The sequence below is a fragment of the Pantherophis guttatus genome, chromosome 1 (genome assembly GCF_059756535.1).
Source record: "Pantherophis guttatus breed Tessera chromosome 1, ASM5975653v1, whole genome shotgun sequence".
NCBI lineage: Eukaryota > Metazoa > Chordata > Lepidosauria > Squamata > Colubridae > Pantherophis > Pantherophis guttatus.
The window spans coordinates 36,116-57,511 of record NC_142063.1 but is presented as its reverse complement, the minus strand read 5'-3'; the positions used below and the strand labels follow the sequence as shown (position 1 = coordinate 57,511).

The following is a 21,396-nucleotide window of genomic DNA, read 5'->3' as shown; positions in this document are numbered from 1 at the left end:
GGTCAGCCCGTGAGAGGAGTCGCCGCCGCCGCCGCCGCCCGGTTCCCCCTGCACCCCGCCCCCCGCCCTTGTCCGCGGGGGAAGGAGGGTGAAGGCAGCCTTCCTGACGCGGAAGCCGGCTGCCCCGGGATGCGGACTCGGCGCGTTCCTCCTCGCGCGCCCCTGCCGCAATCCCGGGCCGCCTGCCTGCGGCTCCTATGGTGCGCGAACGAGGCACAGCCGGAGAGCCGCTTTGAGCGCGGGCGTTTTCCCGGCCCATCCAAGCCGATTTCTGTGCAGCTTGAATGGCGCCTATGATGGACGGACTGATGTAAGGAAGCCGGCGCCACGGGAGACCTGAGTTCTGTGCGGGGCGTGGCAGAAGCTCGGCCCAGCGCAGCCGGTCTCCCAGGTCTCTCCATCAGCCCATCCCAGCAAGGGGGAAGACTACCTACCGAAGTCGCTGTTGCAGTAGTGGTGAAGGCGTTGCGACTTTCCTCTCGGCGGGTCGCACTTCCCACAGGGTCCTGCAAGGTCAGAAGAGAGAGCGAGAGAGGAGGGTTAGGGCTGGGTTAGCAGCGGCCTGAACTGCTGCTGGTAAGGAGAGGTCTGGGTCTCCTCCTGGATTAAGGGAATTTCCCATGGGGAAATTGCGCACGCGGAGGGGCGGGGCGGGAGCATACTTTTCCAACGGCCTAGGCGGCCCACCCGTTGTTTCTGGTCAAGCTGCTACCCCTCCCACCTGCAGGGGCTGGATGCCTTTTTGATGATGCCAGCTGGTGGGGGGGGGCAGTTCCACTACACATCTGTGATTTCTTGACTGCAGATGTCCCAGCTGTGAGGGCCTGGCGGAATTGCACCTGTTGGATGTCCTCTTGTTTTAGTGAGGAGCTGCTGAAAATGCAATGGGTAAATCAACTCCCAATTCTGACTGGAAGCGACAATGACCAGGCTCTAATCCCCCTACTTCAGAGCCTCTTTTGGCAAGGGGAAGGGACTGTTGGGCTGTTCCTTGTGGGGGCCAAATAGGCCCCTGAGAGGCCTTTGGGGTGTCCATTATACACTGTGCGCACAATTATTAGGCAAGTAAGTAATTCGACCATATTGTACGCATATTTTCCACCTCCAAGCTATATAAACTTGAATGCTTAGCGGATATAAACATATCAGGTGATGTGCATTTGTATAATAAGGGAAGGTGTGGCCGGGCAACCCACCACTGGTGTGGCCTAAGGAAATCAACACCCTCTATCAAGGTGTGCATAATTAAGCAGCTTCTTTTCCTCAGGCATATAAAATCCAACCAATAAATAAATAAATAAATAAAATAAAAAATGGGCTAAAAAAGATTTAACTGACTCTGAAAAATCAAAAATTGTACAAAGTCTTTCAGAAGGATGCAGCACTCTTGAAATTGCTAAGATATTGGAGCGTGATCACAGAACTATCAAACATTTTGTTGCAAATAGTCAACAAGGTGCAAGAAACGTGTTAGAAAAAAAAGACACACCTTAAATGCCAAAGATTTGAGAAGAATCAAACATGAAGCTACCAGGAACCCATTATCCTTCAGTGCTGTCATATTTCAGAACTGCAACCTACCTGGAGTGCCCCGAAGTACAAGTTGTTCAGTGCTTGGCCAGAGACATGGCCAAGGTAAGGAAGGCTGAAATCTGACCACCCCTGAACAAGACACCTAAGTTGAAACAGCAAGATTGGGCCAAGAAATATCTGAAGACAGATTTTTCAAAGATTTTATGGACTGATGGAATGAGAATGACTCTTGACAGACAAGATGGATGGGCCCATGTCTGGATCAGTAACGGGCACAGAGCTCCACTTCGACTCAGACGCCAGCAAGGAGGGGTACTGGCATGGGCTGGTATTGTGAAAGATGAGCTAATTGGACCTTTTCGGGTTGAAGATGGACTCAAAGTCAACTCCCAAACTTGCTGCCAGTTGCTGCTACAGAAACTGCTTGAAGTGGTACAGGAAAAAGTGTGCATCTTTCAAGAAGACCATGATTTTATGCTCCATCGCATGCATCAAAGTACTCTTCTGCCTGGCTAGCCAGTAAAGGCCTTAATGATGAAAGAATAATGACATGCCTCCCTTCCTCACCTTACCTAAACCCGATTGAAAACTTGTGGGCCCTTCTTAAATGGGAGATTTATGATGAAGGAAAACAGGACACCTCTCTGAACTGTGTCTGGGGGGTTGTGGTTGCTGGTGCACGAAAAATTGATCAAGAGATCAAGAAACAGACAAGACTCCATGAATGGAAGGCCTAGGACTGTTATTGAAAAGAAGGGTGGCTATATTGGTCATTGATTTTTTTTTAAACTGTCAGAAATGTTTATTTGTAAATTTTGAGTTGTTTATTATTCTCACTTTAACAAATGAAAATAAATGAGTGAGATGGGAAAATTCTCATTTTTCATTTAGTTGCATAATAATTCTGCACACTAATAGTTGCCCAATAATTGTGCACACATATTCTTCTAAGAAAGCCATAACCTCACTTTTACTTTCTTAAATATTCAGGTTTGAGATTTATTAACATTTTGGATTGACCAAGAGCACTGTAGTTGTTCAATAATAAAATTAATCCTCCAAAATACAGCTTGCCTAATAATTGTGCACACAGTGTAGGTAGGTTCTCCTTGGACATGAAGAAGAATTTTCTAATACCGTGTTTCCCTGAAAATAAAGGCTGGAACTTATTATCGGGGGCGGGGGGTGTCTTATGTTGGGAGTGCAGGAGGCAGCGAGTGTGGGACTGGATGTCTCATCACTGCCATCGCCTCCCCTCCCTGTTCTTCGTGCTGGCTGAGCGGCTGGCCGCAACTGCCCTGACATGTCCCGCCACCACTGCTGCCTCACAGAGCAGGACTCTGCAAGGCTTGTTGTGCCATTGTAAAAAAAACCTTGCTCATTCAATCAAACTTCTTGAACTCGTGAGAAGTTTTCTTTTACAACCTGTTTCCCCTGGACACAACGGCGAGGAACACGACGGAGCTAGAAAGGAAAGATGTGCGTCCCACTTCTCGCCCACCCCACCTACCACCCCCAAATTACATCCCTAAAGGGGGTGGGTGGCTAAGCAAGGGGCAGGAGCCCTGCCATGCCCAGTGAGGGGGGGAGAAGAGACGGCAAGAGGAGCCACGTCTTGCTAAACACTTCTCACTTCTCCCCCGCCCCACCTGCCACCCCTCTCGATAACGGCTGTTGGCATTGGGGTGGGGTGGGACGTGTTGGGCCATGAGATGCGTGTCTTACCTTTCCAGCTCTGTCGCATTCCTCGCCTTTGTGTCCAGGAAACACCTTGTAAAAGAAAACTTCTCGCATGTTCAAGAAGTTTGATTGAACTCGCGAGAGGGTTTTCTTTTACAATGTGTTGCCCTGGACACAACGGCGAGGAACGCAACGGAGCTGGAAAGGTAAGACACGCGTCCTGCTTCTCCCCTGCCCCACCTGCCACTCCCAAATTGCATCCCTAAAGGGGGCGGGTGGCTAAGCAAGGGACAGAAGTGGGGCGTGAGGCGGGGTGCTGGCCTGCCGCTCTTTTTGCGGCGGCCATCAGCATTACTGGTAGGTACGGTAAGGGTGTGTGGGGTGCATGGGGCATATTCCCCCCCTTTCCCCCCTCTCTGGCCTTGTCTCCTCACATCGTGTTGTTTGTGCAGCAAGCAACCAGAGGAAATGGCGGGATCGGCTGTGCATGCATGTAAGCAGTTGGTGGGGGGCTTATTTTGCGGGGGGAGGGGGGCTTATCGCATGTGCTGAAAAGCCCGATTGGGTTTATCATCTGGAGGGGTCTTAGTTTCGGGGAAACACGGTAGCAGAGCCATTCCCAGTGGGACCAGCTGCCTCAGGAAGTGGGGTGGAGCGTGGAGGGCATCTCTTCCTTTAAACAAAGGCTGAAGAGGCACCTATTGGGCTGCTGTAGAAAAGCGGTCACCAACTGGTGGTCCGTGGACCACTGGTGGTCCGTGAGAAAATTTTGGTGGTTCACAGACAAATTATTTGCATTTTTTATACTGCACTAAATCAGGGGTCCTCAAAGTACGGCCCCTGGGCCAGATATGTGCAATGAACGTTTGTGTTGCTGCAGAGCAGGGGTGAAGTGCTCCCGGTTCGGACCGGCTTGGGCAAGTAGGTAGCGATGGAGGCAGGCAGTTCGGAGATCCGGTAGCAAAAATCCCTGTCCCTGCCCCCCATGCCCAGCTGAGCCGTGCAATCATCAGAGCCTTTTTTTCTTTTAAATGGCTCTGACGAGCCAAGCTCTGATGATCCCAGCTGAGTTGCCTGCTAACCGGTAGCAAAAATCCCTCCCCCCTCCCATCCAACTTGCTTACTTTAGCTGCTGGTCACAACACCTGTCTTGCTTCGCTTGCTGTAAATACCTGCAATCCATTGCATCAGCAAGCAACTGAATCTCTCTGCCTGCAATCAAGCTCATCGGTGAGCAGCTCTATCTGCCTGTCTGCCTGCCTTATACCTTCTATTGCAGGGGTCTCCAACCTTGGCAACTTTAAGACTTCTGGACTTCAACTCCCAGCAAAGCTGGCTGAGGAATTCTGGGAGTTGAAGTCCACAAGTCTTATAAAGTTGCCAAGGTTGGAGACCTATGTTCTATTGGGTAAGTTTTTTTCCCCTTTGTGAGCTTTAAAAAAAATAGTTAATTGGGGTTGTTTTTAGTTGTTCTTTTTTTAGACCTAGCCATTTAAAGTTTAGGAAGTTTTAAATTCAGCTGCTTTTATATAAAAATAAAAAATGAAAATGAAAATAAAATAATATTTGTGCAGCTTTCTGAGATTTAGTGTGTTTCTGTAGTGTTTCACTCTAACTACACAAACACACAAAATCTCACAAAGCTGTATGTGGAATTTTGTGTATGTAAAGTGTGAAAGTTGGTTTTTTGGGCTTTTTGTGACTGTGTCTGGTTCCTGGTTGTTGCAGGGGCCATTTTGGGTCTAGCACAGCTGCTTTTACATTGTGGGTGAGCCAGTTGTGTTGTGTTGTGTTTTGTAGGTTAAAAAAGGGCAAAGAAGTGACATTGACTTGGCCACGCCCACCCAGTCACCTTACCACCAAGCCCCGCCCACTAATTAAGCCACGCCCACAGAACCGGTAGCAAAAATTTTTAGATTTCACCCCTGCTGCAGAGAGTTTCCCCCTTCGGGGTCTTTTTGTGCGGGTCGGAGGGGGGCAGAAATTCTGACTCGGATCTGCTTCTGCTTCCTGGTGCGGGGCTTTGGGTGAAGGCTGGAGGGAAGCCCTGCTGGTGGCGAAGAGCCGGAGGGCCTTGTTCCAGTGGGACTGCATCATGGCCTGGAACTGGCTGACCATCTCAGCCCGCTGAGCTTCCAGGCACCGCTACCTGGCCTTGCACTACCACAGGTCTTCCCTCTGCTTGTAAAGCCTATGCTCATAGTCCTCAGTGAGGTGCTTCTGCTGAGCCTCTTTCTCGGCCAGATCCAATTTGAACTGAGCCAGCTGTTTTGCCAACTCTTTCTCGTGGTGGCTGCTTAGCTCCAACAACTGCTTCCTGTTGGGGTCCTAAGGAGCCTGGGCGCGGGGAGACGAGGAGTTGGCCACACCCACCCAGTCACATGACCACCTAGCCACACCCAGCCAGCCAGTCATTAGGCAGATCATATTACTGGTAGTGTTCCGCGGGATTTAAAATTATGAATTTAGTGGTCTCTGAGGTCCGAAAGGTTGGTGACCCCTGCTGTAGGGGAGCCCTCCTAAACTGGGCAGGGGATTGGTCTGGATGAAGGGTGACTTTCACCCTTAAACTCTGTGAGGAAAGAGCCCATTCCCCAATGCTGCTGATCTGAAGGCTCAGTGACCTGGAAGTGGCTCCCAGCGGGAACGGAAAGGCAACACTCAAATGGCCCTTGAGTGTCTGGAAGACAGCAGACAAGCTACTGCTACCCTTTTTAAAAAAAACCTTACAGAGCTAAAGTTGCTGGCCATTTTAAATGAAGAACAAAGGATTCCCACTGATGGCTGAAATGGAATATGATGTTTCTTGATCCTTTCTGGCTGTACAAATTATCTGCAAGTCAGTGAACTCTCTGCACAAATTCAGGATTGAAAGAGAAAGAATCCAGAGCAGAGTCTGTTCATTCCAGGGTGTTACTGGCAAGGAAATGTGAAATCAATTTCAAACGTTAAATGGAACTCCAGCTCAGCTGTTGGAAAAGAACTGGAGAGGTGGAGCATCTGCTCCCTGGAGGGGCGCGTGGGGGAGACAGTCTAAAAGCAAGCAAGCAGAAAGGAAACCTGAGTTTTCTATCCAAAATGCAGCTTGCCCAAAATTGAGTGGATGGTAAACTGGAAAGGTGCCAGCAAAAGGCGAAGGCAGTTGTGGACTGCTCTGGCTGGAGGGATCAAAGCCTGCCTCCCTTGAGCCCTGATTCCTGGTCTGGGTACCGGCACCCCCTCCCTCCCTTAAGGAGAATTTAGAGAAGCTGGAACCTGTTTAGAGAGGGGCGGGGAGGGGGAAGCCTAGCCGGGTAGGGAGATTGAAGGAGCTGGGGGATGCTTTGCCTTGAGAAGGGAAGGAGGAAGATGGCTCTCTTGAGCTCCCTCGGCACGGAGGTTCTCGGTGTGGGTCACATTCTTCCCCAGCCCAAAGTGCACAACGGGCATTTAAGTTACAGGAAGGCCATTTCTGACCCAACTTAGGACAAGCCTCCTAATGGTAGGAACCGTTTGATCATGGAAGATGCGACAGACTTCCCTTCGCTGGATGGACTTGAGTGGAGGGCTTGTTTGAGCAGGGTGGGAGTAGATGACCTCAAGGCCCCTTTCTCTCTCTCTCTGAGTCAGCTTGCTAGCTAAGGCTTCTCCCCTTCACAGGGCTATCTGCCTGCCAACTCATGAGCATCCCTAAGGACACCCTCCCACAAGAGCACGTGGCAGTGTGGCCCAACCCCCCCCCAAAGAAAAGCCTGACCTCTCGGGGGGCAGTCCAATGGACCACCAGTTCTGTTTCTTATGAGCTGCATTAACAAAGAATAAAGTAGCATTTGGGAAGTTGGGGTGGCATCACTGAGCTAGAGGATGCTACTGTACATCTGTGGGCCTTTGTGGCCACAGTGGGGGCACGGGGCCAGCTGTTCCACCCAGGAATCTGTTGTGCCCATCGCTTCTCTTCCTACATCTGCCAGAGAAGCAGAAATGGATGGTCTGGATAATTGGGGGCTCCCCCCCCCCCCGCGCCTGCCCCAGTGCTACCTGGTGCTGTAGGAGTCCTCAAGGGTGCTGGGGTGACCTGCGGTGCCTCCTTGGCCACCTCCTCGGCCTTGGCGAAATGGCGCGTCGCTGCTGTAGCTTCAGGAAAGTCTGCAGGCTCTTCTGGGTGCTGGGCCTCTACCTCCCTGGCCTGGGGCTGGCGCAGAGCATGGGCCTCCCCCTGCGCACGGTGGAGGGTCTGCTTCCTTGGCCCCCAGTACTGGTAGTCTATGCTGAGGTCCTCCTCCTGACAAAGGACCTGGCAATGGGGGCAGGGTCGGGGTGTTAGCTGGGGCCCAGGCATACTTGCACCCCCCACCTCCAGCTGCCTGTGGTTGCAAAACTGCTCCTGGGCCCATGCCATTTTCTTCCTTGCATACCCGTTTAGAGAACCAGCAAAAGCCAAAGACACAGTTTCTGTGTGTTTTTCCCGTGTCTCTAGGGTAAGGCCCACGGATCATTGGGTGGTCTGTCCCTCCCACCCAGCATTTAATGTCCAGAGGTGGCCTCCTTTGAAGGGGCTAAAAACAGTGATTTTCCAATTTCCTTTTTTGCTAAGGGGTCCCTTCTCACCATGACAAATAGATCGTCGCTTGTGGGTCCGGCTGCCTCAAGGGTCTCATGCCCGTTAGCCGTGCGAGTGTAATGCCACTGGGTGCCTGCTGCCTCAAATGCACCTGGCTGATCCACGGCCCACTCCCCGTTGAGGACATAATGCTGGTTTGCTTTCATCAGGGCTGCAGAGGGACAGAGCACAGGAAGGGTTGGGGGTGGATGGGGGGCTCTGGAGAGAGAGAGTGGCAGAGCTAGGTAGGTGGGGAGGGTGAGGGCTTTAGTTTGGAAGTCTTGTTGCTTTGAGAAGCAGCCATCTGGGCTGCTGTGCCAAGGGCTGGACTGGCACAACACACAGACCCTGGCCAGCCGAAAATGTCAAGGCTGCGGCCCCACTGCAGCTGCTCTTTGTGGCTCAACTTGATCCCTGCTGGCTCTTTCGTCAGAGCAAAGGCCCTTTTGGAAACGGCCATGGCCACGTCCGCGTGTCCAGCATGGGGCAGAAGGCTAAGGGGAGAATGGAAGCGTGCTGAGCTCCTAGATGTGGGGAATGTCTCAGAGCGACTTTGGCTCACCATTTTCTTACTCTGTGATGCACAGGAATGAAAAGGCCCCAAAGCAGGAACCAATTTGGGGGGTAGGGGGTTGCAGAAGGCTGTGACAGAAGAGGCACCACCCCTCTGCTTTGGACAATCATTTCTCCACTGGACAATCATTTGTCTGAAATGGTACAGGGTCTCCTGCTCAAGCAGGGGGTTGTTCTAGATGACCTTGAAGGTCCCTTCCAACTCTATTATTCTATGTTTTTTCAGGGAGCCTGGGGGGGAGGATAGCACCTTCAACCGCAGTGCCCTCTGATGAGGGGAAGGCTCCCCAAGATCTGACCAGGAGAGGGAGGCAGCACGTGCTGCCCTTCACTGGGACTGAGGTGCCCACAAGCAGGCTCCTGCTGAATGTGGAGGTGGCATTTTGTTCTCTCCTTTGGAGCCTTCTGAGCCAGAAGCCCTCCTGCACTCACTCCCAGGAAAAGAGTGAATAACTTCTCTGGGGTGGAACGCTGGCACCAGCTGAATTCAAGCGGTGTCCTCGCCTAAGGCTATTAAGTCCATTGCTGCAGCTTGTTTGATTAGCATGCTGAGCCTTAACTTGGGGTGGCAGGGTGGCACCCAGGGGCTGGGGCTTCAGGCTTTGCATCCCCATCATGGAATTGGGCAAAACAAGGGCCTACCAGGATTGGATGCCCATTGCCCCTTTCCCCCTCTCTGCCCATCCTTAACCTCCGGCTGACCCTCTGCCTCCAAGGCTGCCTGTTGGGATTCCCCCCACCCCCACCATGGCTGCGGGGAGAGAGGCCGGAGGAGGAAGCGCTGTGGCTGATCTGAGCTGCAGCCAGTGAGGAAGGGCAGGACGGACCTACCGAGATAGTTGCGGCTGTTGTCAATCACCCTGATCTGTCTGGCTCCGGCTGAGATCTGGGTCACGTTCCTGTACCCAAAGAAACCTGTTCAGAAGAGTCAGAGGGGAGCCAGTCAGAGAGAGGCAGAGGCGAGGGAGATCCGAGGAGTGGGGGCCCAAGGGAAGTGGGACCTGTGCTGGGGGGTGCCCTGGGTGGCTTCCCAGGGCTGCTGGAGAAGTGGCCACCCTGGCCTTTGCAACTGCTCCCCACCCCATTTCAGAGGATGGGGGCCTCCATGGCCACTATTGGGCCCCTCCTGTCCTCTGCACTGAGAGAGCAAAGAAGAAGCCCTTGATGGTGCTTGCACACCAGAGGCTTTGGCACTGTTTCTGGATGGCCGAGCAGCTCCCTCCCCTCCCCTCCCCTCCCCTCCCCTCCCCTTCCTCCCTCCGCCTTCTCTGAACTTCTCAGTCTTTCAGCTTCTTATTGACCATCAGTTCTTGCCCTCAAAAGATGGTCACGCTCTTCCTGCCCATCATATGTCCCCGGCTTCTAGTTTTCTTTCAGGTTTTCCTGATGGCACCCTCCCCTCCCCCGGTCTTTTTTTGACTTCCAGTTGTCATTCCAGCCACTTCTAAGACCCATCCTCACACATGCCAGGACTGGTGACATGAAAATGCCTGACTTTTTTGAGGAGCCCCCCTCCCCCAGGCCATGCCAGGGTCTCCATGCCAATTCAAGGACTGGAGGAGTGCCCATGCAATGCAGCTCCGAGGAAGGGCCCATTTTCTATCTCTTTCTGCTGGAAGATTAACCGAAGGCTGGCCTGTCTCTTTCTTCACCCTCTTTCCTTTCTCCTCCCCTCAAGGCCACGAAGGAAGCCTGCCTCCTCACGGCCCTGGAATCCGCTCTCCAGAATTCAGCCTGAATCCCCTCATCAAACTTGCTCTTAGATTTAGGGCCAGTCCTTTGCCAGGTGTGCCGACATGCAGTTCGCCTGCCTGAAAACTGTTGTGCTCAAGAGGCCCAGTCAACGTTTTCTGCACTTCCTGCCTCCTTCCTCCCCCACCTCCTTCACCTAAGAAAGCAAGGACACTCCCCCCCCCGGCTTCCTTCAGTTTCCAAATTGCACCCCCGTTCTCTCCGTGTCAGAGTTCACTGAAGCATCTTTGCATCGCCAACCGGGAGCCTCACTTTCAGCTGCACACCCACCCCCTCCCAGTTTGGTACACACTATTTCCCGGTATGTGCTTGTCAGCTCCAGTCTGTGACATTGGATGTGAAGTGTGCAGGAGGTGGGATGGGACCAGAGGGCACAATGACAACACAGGTACGGTAGAACTTGAGTTTGACATCCGCAGCTCTGTCATTTGCACAGTGGTGTGTGTGTGTGTTGTCCTTAGGTGTGATGCCATGGGACGGGTGTGCCTGGATATGCTTCATTCAGACAGATTCCACACTTGTCCTTTCGGTGAATTTCACAGATTCACAAGGCACCTCTCCCATCTTCACACACGATTCTTAAATGTTAACGTCCTGCTTTTGGCCTCCAGGCTGGCCCAGGGGCATCTGCCTGTTGCTTAGGAGTATGTTTGTGTTACTCTCGCGTGCCAAGAATGCTGAGACTCTGGTGCCTGTCCAGGAGTGTTCGGTGCCCCCTCCCTGGGCAGGAAGAAGCTGCAAAGCTGCAGGGTGCCCTGCTGCCCATCACAAAAGGCTTCAGCTTATTTGGAGGAGAGCGCCAGGTGCTCTGCCCGCAAGCCTGGAGGTGGGGCTCCTAGAGGGCACCAGGCCTCACCCTGCGTGTCAGATGGGCAAAACCCGCCTTCAGGACAGCCCCGGCCAGCCAGCAGAGCAGCAGCAGAGGAGGAAGGGAGGAGGGGGAGGGAAGAGGGGAGAGGCAAGGGGCTGGGTTGACGAATGCCAAAAGCCAAAGCTTCACCCACGTCAGCACATTCAATCACCAGAGGTGGGAACCGCCACCCGGAAGGCTTCCTGGACGAAGACGCAGGACTCGTTCCTGCCCCCACAGACGCCACAGGCATCGGCCCGTGCCTCGGAGCCCAGGACTCCATCACAGCCGGCTCTCTGAGGGATCGGACAAAGGGTGGCAATTAGAGGTGCCTGGAAGAGCCCCCACTTGTTATGGGGGAAATGGAGAAAGCCCACGGTAAGGCTGCCCTACATTCCCCTTTCCTGCTAGAGCTGCTGCTCAGGGACGTCTTGGGATGGGGCAGGGAAACCCTCCCCAGAAAAAGCATTTATCCCCTCCCCCCCCATAAGGGCAAGTGCTGCTTTTGCGGATGGGCTGCTCTTCCTCCCCAGCTCTGCTCCTCTAGAAAATGAGGACACCTGTGACTTTCCTTTAGTCACCCAGTCAACAATGAGGCTGCTGTCGCTGCAGCGCCTCAGTTTGTGTGGAGTTTTGTGTTTTTGTCTTGCTGTGCTTGGAGAATGAGGGCGACAACCCAATGCTGGCGAATGGGAGGATCTTGGCCACCTGTCCTTCCACTGGCCAAAAGCGTGGAGGTCCAGGCCCAGCCCCGGATTGAACAATCCAGCCAAAGTTAGTTCTTTATTTACTCACACCAAACAGCCCGAATCTTGCTGGAATAACCTTTACTGCCCCCACCCAAACTGATATGCCCTGGGAGTTTCTGGGAAGGGGACTCCTAAATCTCTTCCTCTGCCCCCATCCAGCTCCAGGCTGGGCTGCTGCTTGTCTCGCCCCTCCCCCTGCAATGTGCTTCCTGGGAAATTCTCTGGTGCTTCCATCGCATCTTTTCCTCCCTCACACAGACACAACCTGTCACAGCCGATGCTGACTGACTCACCAAGCAGCGGCCGCTGATGCAGAGTTCCGGCGATGCTGGGCTGCAGGGGGTTCCGTCCAAGACTCGGCCAAAGCTGTAGTAAAAATTGTGCCCCATTGCCAGGCAGTTAAGGTCACAGAGGTTGGCAGCTGGGGGAGAGCAAAGGAGGCATGAGAGCCAGGCAGTGGCACAAAAAATGCCCCATCCATTTGATTGTGGGGGTGTGTGTTTGGACTGAAGCAGGGGTGAAATCCAGCAGGTTCCGACAAGTTCTGGAGAACCGGTAGCAGAAATTTTGAGCAGTTCAGAGAACCGGCAAATGCCACCGCTGGCTGGCCCCAGAGTGGGGTGGGAATGGAGATTTTGCAATATCCTTCTCCCAAGAGTGGGGTGGGAATGGAGATTTTGCAGTATCCTTTTGCTGCCACACCCACCAAGCCATGCCCACAGAACCAGTAGTAAAAAAAATTGGATTTCACTACTGGCCTAAAGGTCACACAGTGCTGGACCAGGGTTGAAGTTTTTAAGTCCCTCTCGCTACCTTTGCTCCAGGGGGTGTGCGTTCTCCCCCCCCCCATGCAGCTGACTTGCCTCCGGCCCTGGACAGCCACAGTCAGGGATCCTGGCTCACTTTCCCCTCGGAAATGTTTAAAAGCACTTTCTCCCCTTTCAGGAAATTCCCATCCAGGCAATTGTAGGGTTGTGTGTGTATGTAAAGCATACAACACACACAGATCTAGAGTTCCCGACAGAGCCCTGATTTCTGGGACCACTTCGGGACTTCAGTTCTGTCTTGGCTCCATTAATGCTCTGCTACATTACTTGCGCCCATTCTCACAATAGCTCTGATGGGGTTTGTAACCCTGCTGAGCTGCTCTGTTATTTGGATGTCACTTTGACTCTCCATGCTTGTCCCGGTCAATTGAGTCCCATATCTGGTTTGCGATCAGAGCATAGGATGAATCATACAGAAGGCAAAAGACTCTCCCCAGTCTTCTCTGTTTCCCAGAATGTAGCTTTTCAAAAAGGACCTTCCAAGGTCTGAGTGCAGAAAGTGGTGGTGGTGGTGGGGGGGGGTTCTACCACACCTTCCCCAGCTTCACAAGGCTCTGGGGCTCCATCAACTGATGTCACTTTACTGGATCTTACAGGAAAAGCCACTCTAGCAGATATCTTATCCTAAGATGTATAGGATGTGAACTGGATCCAGTGTCAAAAACCACACAAATAAGTCACAAAACCCACAATGATGAAGCTCGGTGGCCATTTGCAAGAGCAGAAAGTTTAACTCCTGCTCAATTCTCTGGCTGTCAATCTGTCTCCACTCTGCCTTGTCCCGGGGTTTCCACTCTGAGGAAAGTCCCCAATCACGCTCTTCATGGGGACCGAAGGAAATCTCTTCCGGTGGAATGGTAACACCTTTTAGTCTCAATGATGCACTGAGGTATTTTTCTTGAAAAAGGCGAAGTGTTCCTGCCTGCCAGTCATTGTTTATAAGGGTGGGAGGGGTCTTTAGGACCGCCCCCCCCGCGTAGGACTCCAAGCCATGAAGCTCCCTCCCCTCAGGATGGCCCTTGCCTTGACTCTGCAGCTGGAGAAAGCTGGTTCTCACAATCAACTCCAGGGCAGGCCCAGCACTGGGCTCCCCAAAGTGAAGCCGGAAAGAAACCCATGGCCAAGTCCCCCACCTCCCCCAGTGACCTTGAGGGCCTGACTGCCCCCACTGATGCTCTCACCTCCATGGAAGGGGACCCACTGGTACTGGGCCTGCCCCCCTAGGATGGGCCTGCTGTTGTAGAGAGCGCACTGCATAGCCCTGAAGGGGACAGTGCCAGCTGGGCAGGCCTGTGAGAGAGAGGGAGGGGGGAGGAAGGGAGACAACCACCGTTAGACCACGACTGCAGGATGGAAAGAAAAGACACATCCAGGTTGACTTCCCATTCATTCATTCATTCATTCATTCATTCATTCATTCATTCATTCACTCTATAAATGACATGTCCCAGACAAGGCAACTCATAAAAGCCAACAATACCAAACAAGAACACCAACACTCTAATCCAGAATCACAGAGTAATAAAATTGTAATAAAATGTAGTAAAACTTCAAAAGCACCACATAAGGTTCATAAATACCATCAGGGCCTCTACCACTTAGATCATCCTTGATTTCTGACCCCAATAGGGACTGAAAAAAATCATCTTTAAATGGTGCTGTCATTAAGCACCTGATCTTATGAGCTTTTTTTTGCTATGGCGTTATTAAGGGAATCACCCATGATAGTTAAACATCAGGCAAGTGAAACTTGCCGCTGCCTTCCCTCTTGACTCTGGGAGTGCCACAGATGTGGACCATGTGGCTGCAGGATGCCCTGATTGTGGTAAATGGGCACCAGCTGCCAAACTCCCAAATCATAATCACATTGACTGTGGGGACGTTGCAATGGTCGTAAGTGTAAGAACTGATTCATTGCTTTTTTCAGTACCATTGTTACTGCAAATGAATGGGTGTTAAGCAATAAACAATAAAATCAACAACAAGCTTCACATGTCAACCTATCAAATATGTTGATTACTAACTGTGGGAGCAGCCTCTCGATGGAATGGCTTTCATTCAGAGATTTTGGTTGCTCCATCACTGGAAGCTTTTAAGAAGAGACTTGGACAGCCACTGTCTGAACTGGTATAGGGCAGTGATGGCTAACCTTTTTGCCATCGCGTGCCAGGAGGGGGGGCAGGGGAGGGTCATGCACACACATGACCACATGCATGTGCGCGCAACACCCCCCCCCCACTCCTGGCACATGATGGCCTGGTAGGCCCGTTTTTCTTTCTTACCTGGTTCCAGATCCTATTTATCTGGGAAGGGTGAAAACAGCCTTTTTCTCTCCCTCTCTCCCTCTCTCCCTCTCTCTCCCTCCCTCTCTCTCTCTCTCTCTCTCACGGAGGCTCTCCAAAGGCCTGAAATGGCCCATTTCCCAACTCCCGGTGGGACAGGAAGTGACATTTTTTGCTGTCCCCAGCCTCCAGAGCCTCTCTAGGAGTCTCTAGGAGCCTCTCTAGGAGTCTCTGGAGGCTGGGGACAGCAAAAATTGTCACTTCCTGTCCCACTGGGAATCAGGAAATGGGCCCTTTCAGCCTCCGTAGGGCCTCCAAGGGAGTGGGAAAGGCTGTTTTCGCCCTTCCCAGATAAATAGAGAAGATCTGGAGCCATGTAAGAAAGAAAAACGGGCCTTCCTCACACCCCCAGGCCCTGTTTCCCTACTTCTGGTGGGCCCAGAAGGCCCGAAAATCAGCTGGCCGGCACACGCATGTGCCCCAGAGCTGAGCTAGCATGCCCACTAATATGGCTCCGCATGCCACCTGTGACACGCGTTCCATAGGTTCACCATCACGGGTATAGGGTCTCCTGCTCGGGCAGGGGGTTGGACTAGAAGACCTCCAAGGTTCCTTCCAACTCTTATTGTTCTGTTAACTCTGATATGTTTTTAAACAAAAGCCCTAGAATACAAGGCTGGATGTTAACTATGCATCTTGAATGTAAGCACAAATCCAAAGCAAGGCCCCAGTGCTCTTTGTGCCTACCAGAAACTTTGGGAAGAAATTCATCCCTGCATTCTGGACCCATTCTGAGCGATATGGTGGCCTAGTGGTGAAGATGCTCACCTCCCACTCAGAAGGTTGAGTTCAATCCTAGGTAGTGGCAGATATTTCTCGCAAAGAGAAAGTATCTGCTGAGAGGTCTGTGTGGGCATCAGGAAGGGCATGCGACCAGTAAATCTCAGCTCCATTCATTTTGTCATGCCAACTCTACCCAAAATTAAGAGATTACAGGGTTGTAAAAAGGAAAAAAATTCTAGACCCATAATAATCTGGAGGGATTCCCCATTTATAAGGAGGGAGTCTGGGCAGCATTCAGCTGATCTATCTCTCCATAATTTGAGTGTGCACTTATGCCACAAAGGCCACGCAGGGGCCACGGAACTGTTGGATTTCCTCCCAGGCCATGCCAGCAAAGGTTCCCTTGAGCATCCAAGGACTGTGGTTTAGTTTAGTTTAGTTTATTTGATTTGTATACCGCCCTACTCCCGAAGGACTCAGGGCGGTGAACAGCCAAACAATAAAATACATAGATACAAAAAATTTAAAAACCAGATAAAATCAAAGTGGTCAAACCAGGACCCCCAAGTGCCTTTTTCCTTGCCCCCCACCCCACGACTGATGTCTGCAAGAGGCTTCTAGCCTCATGGTTAAGCCCACCTGCCCCCTATCAAGATGGGCTCAGCAGGGGAGAGGAAGGTACTTACTTTCTGCTCACAGATGCGATACTGCCTGGCCTCCGCTTGGCAGGGCTCTTCTCCAGGAAGCCTGTGGCCCAAGAGAAACAGAATAACAGAACAGAGTTGGAAGGGACCTTGGAGGTCTTCTAGTAAACCCCCTACTCAAGCAGGAAGCCCTATATCATTTCAGACAAACTGTTGTCCAAATTCTTCTTAAAAACCTCCAGTGTTAGAGCATTCACAACTTCTGAATGCAAGCCGTTCCATTGATTAATTGTTCTCAATGTCAGGAAGTTTCTCCTTAGTTCTAGGTTAGCTCTCTCTTTGATGACTTCCTGTCCGCTGCTTCTTGTCCTATCTTCTGGTGCTTTGGAGAATAGATTCATCCCCTTTTCCTTATGATAGCTCTTTAGATATTGGAACACTGCTATCATATTACCCCCCCCCCCCCAGTCCTTCTTTTCAGTAGTTTAGACATACCCAATTCCTGCAACTGTTCTTCATATATTTTAGCTTCGAGTCCCCTAAATATTTTTGTTGCTTTCTCTGCACTCTTTCCAGAATGACATCTTTTTTATATTGTGGTCATCAAAAATGGATGCAATATTACCAAGACATAATAAAGTGGTATTAACGCTTCATTTCTATCCCTCTGTTAATACCGCCTAGGATTGTATTGGCTTTTTTGTCAGCTGCAGCACATTGCTGGAGGCCAAGATCCTTCTCGCAGTTCCTGCTATTGAGCCAGGTTTCATCCAATCTGTATCTGGACATTTGATTTTTCTTGCCTAAGTATAAAATCTTAACTTTTCTCTACATTGAATTTCATTTTGTTAGATACGGCCCAGTGTTCAAGTCTGCCAAGATCCTTCTTGAGCTGATTGTCTGGTGTATTGGCTATTCCTGCCAGCTTAGTGTCATCTGCAAATTTGATGAGTTCCCCTTCTATTCCCTTTTTTAGTTTTAGTTTTTAATTGTTTAGTTTTAATCTGTTAATGGGTTTTAATTCACATTGTTTTAATTCGGGCCAAAGTATATAATTCTTTTAATTAATTTTAAATTTTGTATTGTTATGTATTTAGTTCTGGCTGTGCCAGAACTGAGTCCACTAGGAGAAGGGCGGTATATAAATTGAATAAATAAATAAATAAATAAATCTAAATAGTTTATGAACAGTACTGAGCCTAAGATGGAACCTTGTGGTATTCTTACTTCCCTCCATGTAGATGTAGTACCGTTAAGGACTACTCATTGAATAGTTTGTCAGCCAGTTACAAATCCATCTGGTGGTGATGCTGTCTATGCCACATTTTTCTAATTTACCAATAAGTAAGTTAGCCTTACTGAAGTCCAAGTATACTATGTCCACAGCATTTTGCTGGTCCACTATTTTGTCAAAGAATGAAATAAGATTTGTTTGGCATGATATGTTTTTGACAAACCCATGCTGGCTTCTGGTTATAACCCTGATTGAGTATTCTCTGTTGGAGTGGCACCGCTCACTGGCTGGAGAGCCACAAGGGAAGGAATCAGTAGAGCAGCACCTGTTGTTGCCACCATCACTGCCTTCCCAGCCATTGTGAGGTAGATGCTCTCTGTTCACAGAGGCTCTTCCCGAGGCCAATAGCCATTTTTCTTTCCCCCAGAGCCCACCTTCCTCCATGACTGCCTCCAAACCAATCTAATCTGGGGAATTTTACCTAATAATATTGGGAGAACAGAGTCAGCGCTGTGAGATTTATTTATTTTATTATTTTATTTTATTTTATTTTATTTTATTTTATTTTATTTTATTTTATTATTTTATTTTATTATTTTATTTTATTTTATTTTATTTTATTTTATTATTTTATTTTATTTTATTTTATTTTATTTTATTTTATTTTATTATTTTATTTTATTTATTTTATTTTATTTTATTTTATTTTATTATTTTATTTTATTTTATTTTATTTTATTTTATTATTTTATTATTTTATTTTATTTATTTTATTTTATTTTATTTTATTATTTTATTTTATTTTATTTTATTTTATTTTATTATTTTATTATTTTATTTTATTTTATTTTATTTTATTTTATTTTATTATTTTATTTTATTTTATTTTTTTATTTTATTTTATTTTATTTTATTTTATTTTATTTTATTTTATTTTATTTTATTTTATTTTATTTTATATTTTATTTTATTTTATTTTATTTTATTTTATTTTATTTTATTTTATTTTATTTTATTATTTTATTTTATTTTATTTTATTTTATTTTATTTTATTTTATTTTATTTTATTTTATTTTATTTTATTTTATTATTTTATTTTATTTTATTTTATTTTATTTTATTTTATTATTTTATTTTATTTTATTTTATTTTATTTTATTTTATTTTATTTTATTTTATTTATAATTAGACTTCTATACTGCCCTTCTCCCAAAGGACTCAGGGAGGTGTACAGCCATATTAAAACACATAGATTTACAAAATTTAAAACCAATTAAAATCAAATATATATGGGACTTCCGGTTTCCTTGTCTTCGGCGACGGTGGCGCTCTTTGAAGCTCCGCCAGCCCCGCCGCCTGTAGAGCCGCTTCGCGATCGAGAAGCGGCTCGAAAACTTCAAAATCCTGAGGATTGTTGGAGGAGAGATAGCAGGGCACAGGTCGAGCCCCTGTAACCCCCCAGGGAATCGTTTCTGGGGAGGAAACAGGCGCGGCTCCCTTCCAACCTGCTGAGACTCCGGGCGGCGTGGGACGATTCTGCTCCTGCAGAACAAGCCGGCTGCAGGAAACTTAAAGCGAAAGAACCAGCTTTAATAAACAGCGAAACTACCTGAATCCTGAAATTTGGAAATGCAAGTATTAGCACTTTGTTGACTTTTCAATCTGAGACAATGCGATGAAAGACCAATTTCAAATGCTTATGGCGGAACAAGTTGCAACAAGTTTACAATATGCGAAGCATAATACATTTTGCAACGCTAACAAACCGGGCAGATGGTTGGCTTACACATTGAGGAAAAAACAAAGTATACGGACTATTGATAGTATTGATATTGGAGGGAAAGAAATCTTTCAACAAAAACTAATTAAAGAAGCTTTTGTGGATTATTATACTAAACTATATGCCAAAGAAGAGGTGCAGAATGGACTTATAGAAAAATATTTAAAGGATAAGAGAGTTACAAAAATTACTGATCAACAAAAGGAAAGAATGAATTATCCTATAACAGAGGAGGAGATAACAGCAGCAATTAAACAGCTAAAAACAGCCAAAGCTCCTGGCACGGATGGTTTGACTGCAGTGTATTACAAAACTTTACAAGCTGAAATGGTGGGACAACTTAGAGATTTATTTTGCAATATTCAACAAGGGGGTAAAATACCCCCATCCTGGACAACTGCTTATATATCTTTGATACCAAAAGAACAAGTTGGTCCTAAAAAACCAGAGAACTACAGACCAATATCTCTTTTGAACACAGACTATAAAATTTATGCGAAGGTATTAGCCAACAGGTTGATGCCAGTAATCCAAAAGGTGATTCATGCGGACCAAGCGGGATTTATTGAGGGCAGATATATGAAGGACAATGTAAGGCAAGTAATAGACTTATTGGAATATCTTGATAAGAATAAACAGATTTCTGCAGTGCTGGTTTTTTTGGATGCGGAGAAGACCTTTGATAGAGTGGATTGGAATTTTCTACTAAAGACTTTAAAAAAGATGGGCTTTGGGGACCAATTTATACAGGCGATCTCAGCAATTTATCAAGAGCAAAAAGCACAGATTATTATTAATGGAAGTTTGACGACAGAGTTTAAAATTGAAAAAGGAACAAGACAGGGATGTCCGTTGTCCCCACTTTTATTTATTTTAACATTGGAAGTCTTGCTAAATATAATACGGGACTCAAAAATTTTGAAAGGCATAATGATAAGGCAAGAGGATTATAGAATAAAGGCATTTGCAGATGATCTGGTGGTTACCCTATCACAACCAATGGAATCAATAATCTTGATGAACGACATTATACAAGACTATGGTAGAGTTTCAGGTTTTAGAGTGAACTCAAAAAAGACTAAAATGATAGTCAAAAATATGACACAAGATCGTAAACATGAGTTTGAAAGGAGGGCAGGTTTTGAAATTGTACCTAAGGTAAAATATCTTGGAGTTCAGGTTGCAGAATCAAACATGAAATTGTTTCAAAATAACTATGAGGTGTTGTGGCGAGAGGTTCAGAAAGACATGGAGACTTGGAAAAAGCTGCAACTGTCTTTACTTGGAAGAATAGCAGCAGTTAAGATGAACATTTTGCCAAGATTTCTGTTTTTGTTTCAAATGATTCCGGTGCTTAAAAGTGATAAACAACTGAAAGTTTGGCAAACTGGACTTAATAAGTTTGTCTGGAACGAGAAAAAGCCGAGAGTGAAATTGAAAATTATGCAAGATGTTCCAGAAAGAGGAGGCCTTAAACTTCCAAACCTACAGTTATATTATGATGCAGCAGCTTTAACTTTAACAAGTGATTGGTTTGGAAGTAAAAAGGCTGGAATATTGAATGCAGAAAGTTTTGATCTTGAATTTGGATGGCATGCTTACCTATTTTATGATGACAAAGTTGATAAAGTATTTAAAAGTCATATACTTAGAGACTCTTTGATGAGAGTTTGGAAGAAGCACCGACTCAAATGGGATTATAAAATACCGCTATGGCTGGATCTTGGTCATACCTTGTGGAATACAAATATAATGTCACTCGGGGGGTTTTTATACAAAGAGGTTCTTTTTACAGATGCGGGCAGATGGCAGTTGAAGACATTGCAGACACTGTTGGACGAAGGGATTAATTTAACCTGGTTACAATATAATCAATTACAATTGAGATGGAAAGAGGACCAAAAAACTGGTATTATGTTGCATGAGGAAGAATTGGTTAGACATATAAGAGAGAAAGGTCCAATGCATATTAAAAGGCTTTACAATGTTTTGCTAGAAAGGGATTCAGAAACGGAATTAGTTAAAGATTGTATGATTAAGTGGGCACAAAATTTTGAAGAACCAGTGATGTTGGAAACATGGGAAAAAATTTGGGTTCAGAATGTTAAATTTACACAGTCGCAGAATTT

At 47.8% G+C, this 21,396-nt stretch overlaps 1 protein-coding gene across 5 annotated transcripts in view; it reads right to left on the bottom strand.

Annotated features, from left to right (window-relative positions):
• ADAMTSL5 (ADAMTS like 5) overlaps positions 1-21,396 on the bottom strand; it is a 50,823-nt gene that overhangs the window by 1,186 nt on the left and 28,241 nt on the right. For 4 of the 5 annotated variants that reach the window (XM_087893210.1, XM_087893213.1, XM_034425841.3 and 1 more), the window contains 7 exons: positions 13,725-13,833; positions 12,010-12,137; positions 11,140-11,263; positions 9,197-9,280; positions 7,801-7,964; positions 7,231-7,486; positions 435-506 (listed from right to left, as the gene is read on the bottom strand). In XM_087893210.1, coding sequence (XP_087749336.1) covers positions 435-506; positions 7,231-7,486; positions 7,801-7,964; positions 9,197-9,280; positions 11,140-11,263; positions 12,010-12,137; positions 13,725-13,833 — 937 coding nt within the window. Of the gene's footprint in view, positions 1-434; positions 507-7,230; positions 7,487-7,800; positions 7,965-9,196; positions 9,281-11,139; positions 11,264-12,009; positions 12,138-13,724; positions 13,834-16,294; positions 16,356-21,396 lie in introns of all 5 variants that reach the window. The other variant, XM_034425838.3, reaches the window with a different exon arrangement.